The sequence below is a fragment of the Paramisgurnus dabryanus genome, chromosome 3 (assembly GCF_030506205.2).
Source record: "Paramisgurnus dabryanus chromosome 3, PD_genome_1.1, whole genome shotgun sequence".
In the NCBI taxonomy this organism is placed as follows: Eukaryota; Metazoa; Chordata; class Actinopteri; order Cypriniformes; family Cobitidae; genus Paramisgurnus; species Paramisgurnus dabryanus.
In genome coordinates this window covers 49,806,974-49,820,565 of record NC_133339.1, presented here as the reverse complement: position 1 = coordinate 49,820,565, position 13,592 = coordinate 49,806,974, and the positions used below count along the sequence as shown (strand labels likewise).

Below are 13,592 nucleotides of genomic sequence, written 5' to 3'. Positions count from 1 at the left end.
GAATTCCTAAACGGGGCGCTGAAACACCCCAAAATTTCCATTGACTTAACATTGAGACAAACTTTGACGGGTCATAGCTGCGAGTGAGAAACTTGTAGAAACTTGTGGCTTACCACATTAAAGGAGGCTGACAGGCTGTGTAAGAACATACCTCACAATGGGGTGTAAGCTGTACCCCTGGGGTGTAAGAGGCCCCCAAAATTTCCCATTGACTTATAATGGGGCAGGAAACATGCCCATAAAAGGAAATAAAAGCATCCCAGATGGAATATCTTCACTTTAGAGTGTCTTAGAGACATGGGGGTGGGCTCATTTTACTCAAGCATCCAATCAGTCTCTTAGGATCACCCCAGAGCTATTAAGCCACGCCCCTAGCAACAATTTTGGGTACCCTAGCAACATCTCCCATAGACTACCATTATAAAAAGCCCAGATGGATATCTTTGCACCAGAGTGTCATAGAGACATAGGGGTGGGCTCATTTTACTCAGGCATCCAATCAGTCTCTTAGGATTCTTATTGAAGTATTAAGCCACGCCCCTAGCAACAAAATATGAAGACCCTAGCAACATAATAAACAAAGCCTTATATCTCTGGATCTGAACATCGTAGAGACACAGGGGTTGGACCGTTTTACTTGTGGCTTGAAGTGTAATCATTATGGGATGGCAATTTTCTCCCTAGCAACCAAACTTAGTACCCTAGCAACGGAATAAACAAAGCCTTATATCTCCGCTTCAGAACATCATAGAGACACGGGGGCTGGACCGTTTTACTTGTGGCTTGAAGTGTAATCATTATGGGATGGCAATTTTATCCCTAGCAACCAAACTTAGTACCCTAGCAACGGAATAAACAAAGCCTTATATCTCCGCTTCAGAACATCATAGAGACACGGGGGCTGGACCGTTTTACTTGTGGCTTGAAGTGTAATCATTATGGGATGCCAATTTTCTCCCTAGCAACCAAACTTAGTACCCTAGCAACGGAATAAACAAAGCCTTATATCTCCGCTTCAGAACATCATAGAGACACGGGGGCTGGACCGTTTTACTTGTGGCTTGAAGTGTGATCATTATGGGATGCCAATTTTCTCCCTAGCAACCAAACTTAGTACCCTAGCAACAGAATAAACAAAGCCTTATATCTCCGCATCAGAACATTGTAGAGACACGGGGGTTGGACCGTTTTACTTGTGGCTTGAAGTGTGATCATTATGGGATTCCAATTTTCTCCCTAGCAACCAAACTTAGTACCCTAGCAACGCAATAAATGTTAGCTTCATGCTAGCTTCCTGCTAATCATGCTAGCTTCATGCTAGCTTCATGTTTATCATGCTAACTTCATGCTAATCATGCTAACTTCATGCTAGCTTCATGCTAATCATGCTAGCATCATGCTAGCTTCATGCTAATCATGCTAGCTTCATGCTAATCATGCTACCATCATGCTAGCTTCATGCTAACTTCATGCTAATCATGCTAGCTTCATGCTAATCATGCTAGCATCATGCTAGCTTCATGCTAATCATGATAGCATCATGCTAGCTTCATGCTAATCATGCTAGCATCATGCTAGCTTTATGCTAATCATGCTAGCATCATGCTAGCTTCATGCTAATCATGCTAGCATCATGCTAGCTTCATGCTAATCATGCTAGCATCATGCTAGCTTCATGCTAACCATGCTAGCATCATGCTAGCTTCATGCTAATCATGCTAGAATCATGTTAGCTTCATGTTAATCATGCTAACATCATGCTAGCTTTATGCTAATCATGCTAGCATCATGCTAGCTTCATGCTAATCATGCTAGCATCATGCTAGCTTTATGCTAATCATTCTATCATCATGCTAATTTCATGCTAATCACGTTAACATCATGCTAGCATGTTAAATTATGCTAGCTTCATGCTAACTTCATGCTAAATCGTGTAAGCATCATGCTAGCTTAATGTTAAATCATGCTAGCTTCATGCTAAATCATGTTCGCTTCATGTTAAATCATGCTAGCTTTATCTTAAATCATGATAGCTTCATGCTAAGTTGTCAAACTCTACTCTCAGACTAGACATAAAGTTTGTTCCAACGAACTTTTCTATCTAGTTTAAATATAACCTTGCAAACTATCATACATAGGACTAATATTATAAAACAACATGTCTCCGTACTGTATGGCTGATATGCAGTGAATATCAACATACATTTCTGTTCAATAATTATAATAATAATGCATTTTATATGTAGGGCTCCTTACATTGAATAAACAATCTCAAAGTGCTAGTGTTCATAATGTAAATTCAACTAACAACACAATGTAAAGATTTCATTGACAGACTTTGATGCAAAATGTAGCCCTTTATTATACAGAAATTTGCTGTTGGTGTATTAGCCTAGGACAACACGCTCGCCAGATTGTTTTATCTAAACAGCCCTATGTTGTTAAAAATTACTGTTTACCAGGTATACAGCCACCAGGAATGAATGGGGCTAGGCTAAATCCTAACACATTCACAACGTGATGTACAAAGATTAAGTGCATGCATTGAAAAAAGATAGATATGCATTAATTAGTCTTAGTTGAGGTAAGAACATAGTAAAATATTGAAAAACGGTGGGTTTTCCCTTAACATTACTCTTGCATCAGCTATTGTGTAAACGGTCACATTTACCCACATCACGAAAGACTGCCTGCGCAAGCGCGCACCACAGCCACCGTAATGAAGTTACTCGTAATGTTAGCTCAGAATTCGAGTAGTAGTCGTATATCTCGGAACTCAGGGCAGAGCACCCGGGTAACGATAAGCCTAGCTTTTTTGCTCCAAAAAAGTTAACTTACCTTGAATAAGATGGTTACTTCACGTTAAAAGTGTCCATCAGATTCGCGTGGTAGCCAGGTGTGTCTCTCATCCAAAGGACCGCGCTGTCTTCAAGATTCTGAAGGAAGTGCTAAGATTCCGATTGGCCCAGAGAAAAGTCAATTATAAGAATTATCCAATAATGTTTGGCAATTCTAGCCCCATGGCATTCAGATAAAGGGCAGCCTCCCGACCCCCCCACCACCTCAAAAAAAAACTCTCCGGTTCTACGCGATTCACGTGAGTGACCCAATTGACCAAGAAAACGGCGATTGTTGCCGAAAAGCGACAAGTTTGCAGGTCTGCTGCAAGATAATTCAAAATATTTTGTCATGACTCCCAGTCCATATTTTCCTGTTATTTCCCGTTATTTTATAGTCCACGTCACTTGGGCTAACAAACCAGCCTCAGAATTGCTCTGTGACTTTAGCACGTTGTTTGTAAGTCCCGCCTTCCAGTAAAACCAGCCAATCATCACTTCCCTAAATGGACATTGGTAGTGTTTCTTTACAAAGTATTTTGACAGCTTTGCCGTCTGTACGCAGAACTTTTCCCAAACACAAAGAAAAACTACGCCATTGCCGTGTAAACATACTGGAAAACTTGATGGTATATGAAGAGAAATAGTATATGAGATGGGCTGTAGGTTCTAGGGGTGTGTGACGGATCACAAAACTCACGGTTCGGATCACATTACGGTTTTTGAGGCACGGATCAGATCGTTCTTTGGATCAGCAAAAAAACGGGTGGGAAAATCTAATAACAGATAAAGAAATAACAAACATTTATAAAAAAGAAGTCGAATCAAATGAATAATAGTCTTCATTGTATAAATTAAATATAATTATTTTTTTAGAGAAGTGATTTACTCTTGTCTTGGGTTGTTTGATTAACATTAATGATACAGACTTAAGTAGGTTAATTGAGGTTACTGTATCTTTTTGATAAGCACAGACCTGCTTTCTGACTTTAATCTATACACACACACTTATACATAAACAAATGTTTTTATTAGAAAAAAACACTGTGGATATCATTTTGTTTGTATATGCCCTGTCAAGAATAGAAAGATTTTATGTTCACTTGCTTTTTGAAATGCGTCTCTCCGTGTGTGCACTTTTGAGTGAACTTGAACCCGGGCGCACACACAGACAGAGGAAAAAGATGCAGCATAAATAGTCGCTCCACATTAAAAAGTTACGTTGTTTTTTAGTGCTCTATTTGGCAAATGAATGTTAAAGGACTACAGTATGAGACACAGTAGCACAACCCGCTTATGATCTTCTGATGAAACTGCTCACTTTAGCGCCTTTTTGTGGTTAAATTGTTTAACATAACCCGAATGTTAACATTTGCAAGCTTTTGAAACACGTGCAAATGATAAACTTTCCCTATTTAAATTTGTGTATTCCGTGAATCGCACACGAGCCGAACCGTGGGTCATGATCCGTACGGATCAACTGCGATCCGTCACAGCAGAAATTAAGCAATGAATCATCACCGTTTTGCACTTAAACTAGATTTACTACAGCGTTTGTTAAATGGCAGTTAACTTACTTGTTTGCATGGTTTAACAGGGATGACTTCAACATCCAGGTCCTTCATGCTTTTGTGGAGCTGCACGAGTTCACAGATCTAAACCTTGTTCAGGCGCTCAGGTAAGCAATGTAGAACCCAGCGTTCTGTAACGCTTAATAATAAGCATTACAATTTGTATTGTTGTTAATAGTATCTGTACATGTTGTATATGGTTATGTCTTCACACAGGCAGTTTCTCTGGAGTTTCAGACTTCCTGGTGAAGCCCAGAAGATTGACAGAATGATGGAGGCGTTTGCCCAGCGCTACTGTCAGTGTAACTCTGGGGTCTTCCAGTCTACGGGTGGGTCTCAGTTTTAGACTCTTGTAAAAGTCAAGTCTGTTGTCAAAGAATCCTGAAGAGTCCCACAGAGTTTGATATCTATTCCAATCAAACACACCTGAACAAAATAATGAAGGTGAAATGAAAAACAGGTGTGTTGCATGATTGGACCTAAACTCTGCATGACAGTAACACTCCAGGGGCCGGTTGCACCAATTTGACATAAAAAAGTTGTGTGTAAGCACTTAACTGCATCTGGCTTTGTGAAAAAAATTTAATACTACGACCAGGCACAAATGAGAGCTTTCCCTCCTCTCACACACTTACAAGTGCCCTGTCCATCAGGATGATTGCGTCACGTGCAGACCCATCAAACCTGCATATTAACTAATACTATGGAAGTGAATGGGGCACATGAGCGGTTTAATTACGAACATTCCTCAAAATTCCTCTTCCTTCATGTTCATCAGAGCAAAGCCATTTATGCAGGTTTGTAACAAAATAAGAGTGAGATGATGACAGAAATTTCATTTTGGGGTGAACTATCCCTTTAAAGCAATGATGACATTGTTGAATTAATAGTGCCCTGCGCATTTACATGTGTCTGTAGTACCATATTTTTTATGGTTAAAGGAAATGTAACAGCATGATTGCTGGTGTTATGAAGCTTACAGTGACAAACACAGCTAATATATTAGGATATTGACCAAATTGTTGAACCTTTTACCTTTATTCAGAAAGGATAGTGGAGTGGTATTTGCATCTAACTCTTCATACAGATGTGGCCTTTAAAATTCGCGTTTTCTCCCGCGGCATTCGGCAATTCGTCTCGCGGAATCTTGCAGAATTCTGCAAGTGATTTCGGGGTGGCTTACTTTCCCTTTTCCCTTAATGTGTTTCGCTTCACAGAATATCCACCAGGTGGTGCATAAAAAACAAATGCTTTGTCATTGCGGTTGTTTCCAGAAGTTAATAAGGGCATTGCTGAATATTTAACATTGCTATTAAAACAACAGTGACGTCAACAAAATAATTTGGACTTCAGTAGATAAAGGTCGCAAAGAATCCAATCCAAGATGGCGCAGCAGTATCAGAAACGTTTTTAGTCTCTCTGTTTGTTTAAGTATTATTAATGTTTTTCTTCCTTTTAAGCTCTTACTTTTAATTCGCTTTAAGAATGTTATGAAACTAGTGAACATATATATATACAGCTGGCCGTTTTAAGGAGGGCAGCTTGGAAACGGAGAAGCCCGTGGACAAGACGACTATGAATTGACAGATCCACGGGGAACGCATAACTAATTTGGCGGATAAACGAGTTTCACGTGGAGGGTTGTAGATTGGACGTAACATTGTGGACAAGAAACTAAGGCGCATTTCAGCGTATTGAAGATCCCGTCTTTTTGTGGAATTAACCATCGGAAAGCGAGATGTGGTACGGAAACTGGAGAACAACTTTGCTGATTCCAATCATCTTATGCCATATCTTAACAAACTGTGATATTGGAAATGACTCATGTATGTTGTTTGGACAGCTGGACTCAGGTATTTACGTGCACTGGTCAAACGAGACTCAATATGGGAGACATACTAGTGTTTTTTTGTCTGTAAATGAACGTGGTAATCATTCGTGTACGTTCTTTGGACAACTGGTCTCCGGTATTAATGTGCACTGGTCAAATGAGACCCATTATGGGAGACATACTTGTGTTTTGCTGCCTGTGAATGACCGTCACAAATTATGTGTGTTAAATCATATACGCAAGTCTTATCATTATGTCTCTCACTATGTTACGCCCAGTTTTTATCAACGAGTAATTTCACAGAATGGGAAGCTTTTACCAAGATCAGTAATGCGCAAAAGTATGATAATGTTGCTGCTACTGATCTCAGGGAATGTTGCGCTAAACCCAGGTCCACAAAATGTTACAATCTTACCCCACTCCGGTTGATTTTAAAAACAGATCCGGGGTAGGTTTTGTTCACATGAATGTACGAAGCTTATTACCCAAGATGGATATGTTACGTATATGGGTAAAGAACACTGATGCAGATGTTTTGGTAATTTCAGAAACCTGGCTTAATAAATCAATAACAGATAATGTCATTAATATCGAAGGGTATAATATTTTTAGAATTGATAGGCCAAAAAGAGGGGGTGGACTAGCCATTTACATTAAAAATAAATACAAGGCAACTTTGTTACTATCCAAGTCAATACTTAAACAACTTGAATATATGGCAGTTGAAGTGGAATTTTCAAAATCTGTAGCAATTACTGTTGTGGGTTGCTACAGACCCCCATCAGCAACAAACGACTCTCTTTTATTGATGACAGATTTTATGTCAAAGTTGAATTTTAAAGAATTAATATTAATTGGAGATTTTAATTGGAACTGGCTGCAACCTTTATCTACTGAAGTACAAAATTTTTGTGACACTTTTAATATTCAACAATTAATAAATACCCCAACAAGGTTAAATTTTAAAAATATGTCTAAATCATCACTTTTAGATTTGATTTTTACGAATACACCGCATAAATATTCAAATGCATCTGTGTTTGCGCAAGACATGAGTGATCACTGTACTGTAGGAATAGTTAGAAATACAAAATTACCTAAAACAGAACCACGAATAATTAATAGGCGATGCATGTCTCAGTTTAGTGAGCAAGGTTTTAGCCATGACCTCGCTCTGATTGGGAGAGGATTTTATTGATTCCTGACATTGAGTGTGCCTGGAATTATTTTTACGATGGGCTCACCACTATAATAAATAAACATGCGCCTTTTAAAAAATATAGGGTCAAGGGTCGAGATAACCCATGGTTCTCACCCATATTATCAAACTTGGTCCAGGAGCGAGATGTTGCCTGGGCTAAAGCAAGGCACTCTGACTTAAAGTCCGATTGGCTTTGTTTTAGACAGCTACGAAATAAATGTACAGTGATGATAAGGAAAGCTAAAGCTGATTACTTCTTAAACGAAACAACTCGTAATTTAAATAAATCAATGAAATTTTGGAAAAACGTAGAATCCATTAAAGCTGTAAAAAAGGTAGTAGGATTTCCTTCATATATAATGGACAACTCCAAGAAAATATCAGAGAAAGGACAGATGTTAGATTGTTTTAATAACCACTTTGTTGCTGTTGGATCATTATTAAAGGCATCCAAAACTACAGATATGAATATCGGAATGGATGTTATGGAAAGACATCTATCACATCCAAAGTTCACTTTAAAACCACTATTGACAGGACAGACTAAAAAAGCCCTTCAAACATTGGATGTAAATAAGGCAGCTGGTCCTGACCGCTTAGAACCATTCTTTTTAAAATTAGCTGCTGATCATATAGCAGCTCCTTTAACATATATATATATAACCTGTCAATGAGTTTAAATGAATTTCCAAAGATATGGAAGTCTGCATATGTAAGCCCACTGTTTAAAGCAGGGGATCCCACTGATATGAATAACTACAGGCCGATTTCGAAATTATGTGTCCTGTCGAAGATTTTTGAACATTTTATTAATGAGCAATTGACAATATATCTAAATAAATATAATATTTTATCACATAATCAGTCAGGATTCCGGAAGAAGCATAGTACAACTACAGCTGCTACCAAGGTCTTAAACGATATTATTGAGGCGCTTGATAAAGGTCATCATTGTGTCTCTCTTTTCATTGACTTGTCAAAGGCTTTCGACACTGTTGATCTTAGTATACTGAAAAATAGACTGAGACAGATCGGATTATCTGAAGATACAATTTCGTGGTTCGAAAGCTACTTAATAGATAGGACACAATGTGTGCAGATGGAAGGCCAATCATCCGCACTTTTGCAAGTCACGAGAGGAGTCCCTCAAGGATCAGTCTTGGGGCCTTTACTTTTTATTATTTATATAAATAACCTTGATGCTAATATAACTAATGTTAACTTCCATTTTTACGCAGACGATACTGTGATCTATAGTAGTGCTCCTAAATTACATCTGGCAGTGTCGCTGCTACAACATGCTTTTGATGTTGTGCAGCAAAGACTTAATGATTTAAACTTGACTCTGAATGAGACTAAAACTAAAGTAATGTTCTTTTCAAGATCTAAAAAGCAAGTGATAAATCAAACACCTCTTAAAACTCAAAAGGACACTATAATAGAGGTAGTGACAGAATATAAATACCTCGGTTTTACATTGGATGATTCATTATCTTTTAAAACTCATATTGATCAAGTAAGGACTAAATTAAAAATAAAATTAGGGTTTTATTTCAGAAATAAATCTTGTTTCTCTTTTAAAGCAAAAAGAAAATTAGTTTCTGCTACTTTTATGCCCGTCCTTGATTACGGAGATGTATTGTATAAATCAGCAAATGCCAAGTTTTTAAATTCTTTGGATGTTTTATATCATGGTGCACTTAGGTTTTTGTTAAACTGCAACTATAGTACTCACCATTGTGAACTGTATCACAGAGTTGGATGGTTATCATTATCTATGCGCAGACGCAAGCATTGGTACTTATTTATTTATAAATCTATTTTGGGACAGCTGCCTCAATATCTATGCTCTCTTACTCAACATAAACCTCCTGGGGCTTATTCTCTGCGATCACAAGAATGGTACACTCTTTTAGTACCGTCAATACGAAAAAATTTGGCAAACAAGCTTTTTGGTATGCAGCACCTAGCGATTGGAACTTTTTACAAAATATCATCAAATTACCTACCCTAGTGTCAACGAATATTTTTAAATCTCTTGTTACTGAGCTGTTAAAGGAAGAAATGAATTGTAAATGTTTTTAATCGGTACTAAGGATGTGCATATACCTTGTCTGATGTGTCTATTTTCTATTATTTTTTATTTTATTTTATTTTTATTTTTTTTACTTCAATACTGTGTATTTCATCTTGGCAAGGTCACTTCTGAAAAAGAGATTTTTAATCTCAGAAAGTTTTTACCTGGTTAAATAAAGAAAATAAATAAAAATAAATAAATCCTTCTTGCCAGCATAACAGTGCATACAACTATTAAGATGACTGTACGTGCAATGCGCATTTATACTAAGTTCAACAGAGATTAATGTGAGCCTAATACACGTGACTCTATTTGCAATGAATAACTTAATTATTTGTGTTGTCGAAATTTGACACAGTTTCAATGTTTGTTCATAATATTTATAATTATGTCAGTTTTTCTAAAAGTATCAATATTTTAAAGAGATTAATGTGGTATAAAAAGACATGTTTTAACGTTAAAAATGTTGTAAAAATATATTATTATTCTTATATAATAAGAATAACAATATGATACATTTATGTTGCGGTAAAATGCTTTACATATGGAAAGAGGAATTATTCTCAACCACCACCAATAAAGTTAAAACATTATTCTTTAGAAAAACAGCTTTTAAAGGTACAATTTGTAAGATATTTGGAGTAAAATATCAAAAAAACACTAGTCCGATGTTATATATTTTGTCCAGCTGATTACTAACAAATATCTATAATGTTTTCAACTACTTGTAAATTATGAGAAAATTGCTGCCCTAAACAGCGACGTGGGGCAGTGCAGTCGCCTGTAAATGACGTTAATATCTACGTTACCCTTTGTAACCGCCTTTACTGACGTAAAAACCACATGACAACAGTGCCGTGGACAAATGCGGAAGTAATAGCGTCTGTCGGGCCACTCGCTTTTTTATGGTAAGTTTGTTCATCTGAACACTTAATTCTGTGCTGTGTTAAAGTGCCCATATTATGACAGCTTTTCCACAAGTAAATAGGTGTATGAGTTCCATAAAGCATGTTTTAAAAGTTGTTTGCTCGAAATAGCTTGTAGGAAAAGATTGTTACCCATCTCTAGGAACCTCTGTTTCAGGGCAGTTCAGATTGTGCCGTTTTGAGCTGGTCATTACATATTTATGAGCTGCTGCTTCTTTGATCACGCCCCACTACTAACGTCATGTGCGCGTGCATAGTGATATCGTGAGCAGTACAGACCATACTGTGTTATTATTTTATATATTATTATTATTAACGGTTTATGTTGCCAACAGACAAATCAAGCAGAAAAGTATCACTTATAAGTAACGTTACACTACAGGAAAAGAAACTCATGACATACATGATTCCAGAGTAAATTGTGATGTAGGAGTTTCAACAATATACGCGTTTTCCCTGGACAATACTAACATATTCCAGTTATAAAACATTTTCAAACGCATTATTTTCGCAAATGACAGAGATTAAGACCCGGCGGGGGATGTATACTGCTTGTGGACCGCGTGCTAATTGCTAGAAGCTAGCGGGAGGTCCGGACCGTTACAGTTATTAGAGGCTCGGGGGTTAGCCTCTGTTGTGGAATTTTTTTGTGATTATGACAAATAATATTCAACAGAGGGTTCCATTGCCAAAAGATGACTTTATTTCATACAACAATAAGGCCGAGTTGGTGGCCAAGCAACTAAAGAGTCTTTTTCAGAATTCAACCCAGTGTTTCCGCTACATACGTTCTACCGTGGCGGCCCGCCACGCCTAAAACATCCCCGCCACGCCTTCGGTTGTGGATAGAAGGGATACAGCAAACGAAATCTTGCCGGATGAGCACTGTTTTATCCTAATCCTTCACCCAAACCCATCTCTAAACACAAAATTTCACACGATTGTAGGATGTATTTGTATCTCATTTAGCCAGAGCCGCTGTTTTCATCCTAATAATCCTACCTCCAAATCTAATCATTAACTTTTCTGCATTTGCTGTATCCCTTCTAGACAAAACCCGCGGCAGCTCCCAAAATAAATAGCCCTGTCAGACTGGCTGTCTTTAAAAATAAATAAATTCCTTTCTGGATTTGCGTTGTAAACTAATTTATAAATAAATCGCCTAAAATATCATAATTTCCCCCATGGGTTTAGTTTAATGCACAAATAGATTTAAATGAACAGATGATGATTAGGCTACGTCTCTGTTGTGAGAAATAATAATAAAATAAATAAGCCTACACGAAATATGTTACACTTAAATAATTATCAGATTGACAAAACGAATAAAGAAGTATTTAAGTTTCTGTTCTTTTTCCGTCATGTTTTTAATTATTTTAAATAAGCACAATGTTTTCTCCTTATTGTGAGTTTACACAAATACAAATACAACATTTACAGTTTCGTATGTTGTTTATTTTTATCTGTATGACAATAAATTTAGGGTAATTTAAGGTAAAAGGTCATCACGCATATGATGTTCACCGGCGCATGTACACCGACGCAGCGCAGGGCTGCGAGAAATGACATAATTAAACTTTCGATTTAACATATTACGAGTTTTTTGGACATTCATTTGTAATCACTGTACTCATATTATCAACTTATCAGGCCATTAGTTATTCAGAATATAGGCTATAAACGCAGCGCACTGCTGACCACTCAGCTGTCAATCTTCTGTGCTTTAGATCGACACTCACAAAGTTTCACATTAAATGATAAGATATTTGTCTAAAAACAAATAGCTAAATACTGAATACTACTTATATGGGACTACAAGACATTTATAGTCGAATCTGTTTGGAAGGAAAATTACATTATTCCTGTGGGAAGAGAAGTACGTTGGTAATAAAAACTTGAGGCAGAAGGTGAGACTGTTTAATCTGTTTCAGATAGGAGGGTCGGGGTACCCGCGGGTAAAACGCATAATATTTGAGGTAACGAGTGTAATAATATTAACGTGTCATTTGCGTTGTAGATGCAGGTCGGGACTCAATAGAGTTAATTGCGGGTCTAACATCCAACACCAAAAGGTTAGACCGTTAAAGGTTTATATTTAACTGCGCGATTTGCGGTGTGACCTGGTCTGGGTCTTTATGTCAAACAGGCAGGGTGTGGAATAAAATTGCTGCTGATGTCGGATAACTGTTCGGATGTTCTGTCAATCACAGCGGTGCGGATTATCAAACAGGATTGTGCGTGACTTTGCAACAGCCCTGTAACGCTAAACACGAGCACGAACTTGCACACTACATTAAAACTAAGATCCGAACGAAGCTATAAAACGTATTTTTTAAGAAAATACAATTTAGATCAAACATAGAAAAGCAATATGCTATAAATATAAGGAAAAGTAAATGACAGCATGAAAATTATAAAAAAAATACATGTTAGTTTACTGTAGCCTATTTTCTACATTTAAAAAAAATAATGTACATTTATAATCATCATGGGCGCCCCCTGCCGCCACAGCTGGAAAAAATCCTAGAGGAAACACTGCAACCTAATATACAGTTCTCTAAAAGTTTAAACTCCTCCCATGTAGTTGTTTTTAGCATGTTTTTATGTTTGACAGGTGTTGTGACTTCATTCCTTGCAAATGTCAGCCTATGCATTTTTAGCTTTGCTCTCAGTTACCATATTTTAAACCCTGCATACATTGCAGTCTTTATGTCTGCTGGTCTTCAGCTTACAAGCTTGAGACATACATACTTGCAAAACACATTTGAATCTGAATACCATGTTCACCAAAGATATAGTTCTGAATTAAAAAATCTTCTTCACCTCGTCAGAAAAGCCGGGGCGGTAAGGCCCGATCTCGGTTAGTTTGGCAAAACACTTTTAGTTTGGCAAAGCACTAATACTTAGTATTTGTAGAATTGTAAAATAAAGCCGTTAAATATTTTTTTTTAACTTTCGAAACCACGCTGCAAACTATCTAGCCTGCAAAAATATCTATATAGCCTAACTTAAACATTTTTAACATCACTATACATTTAAAAGGTGTAATTTACGGGATTAGCATCAATGTATGATCTCTGTTTTGAGATATAGATGCTCTAATGTAGTATTTTGTGACAGAAGATGACAACATGCAAAATTTAACGTGA

At 37.2% G+C, this 13,592-nt stretch overlaps 1 protein-coding gene across 2 annotated transcripts in view; it reads left to right on the top strand.

The window, feature by feature from the left end:
* Positions 1-13,592, top strand: part of cyth1a (cytohesin 1a) — a 121,963-nt gene that overhangs the window by 80,292 nt on the left and 28,079 nt on the right. For both annotated transcript variants that reach the window (XM_065275152.2, XM_065275153.2), the window contains exons 6-7: positions 4,435-4,515; positions 4,625-4,737. In XM_065275152.2, the coding sequence (XP_065131224.1) occupies positions 4,435-4,515; positions 4,625-4,737 (194 nt within the window). The remainder of the gene's footprint in view (positions 1-4,434; positions 4,516-4,624; positions 4,738-13,592) is intronic.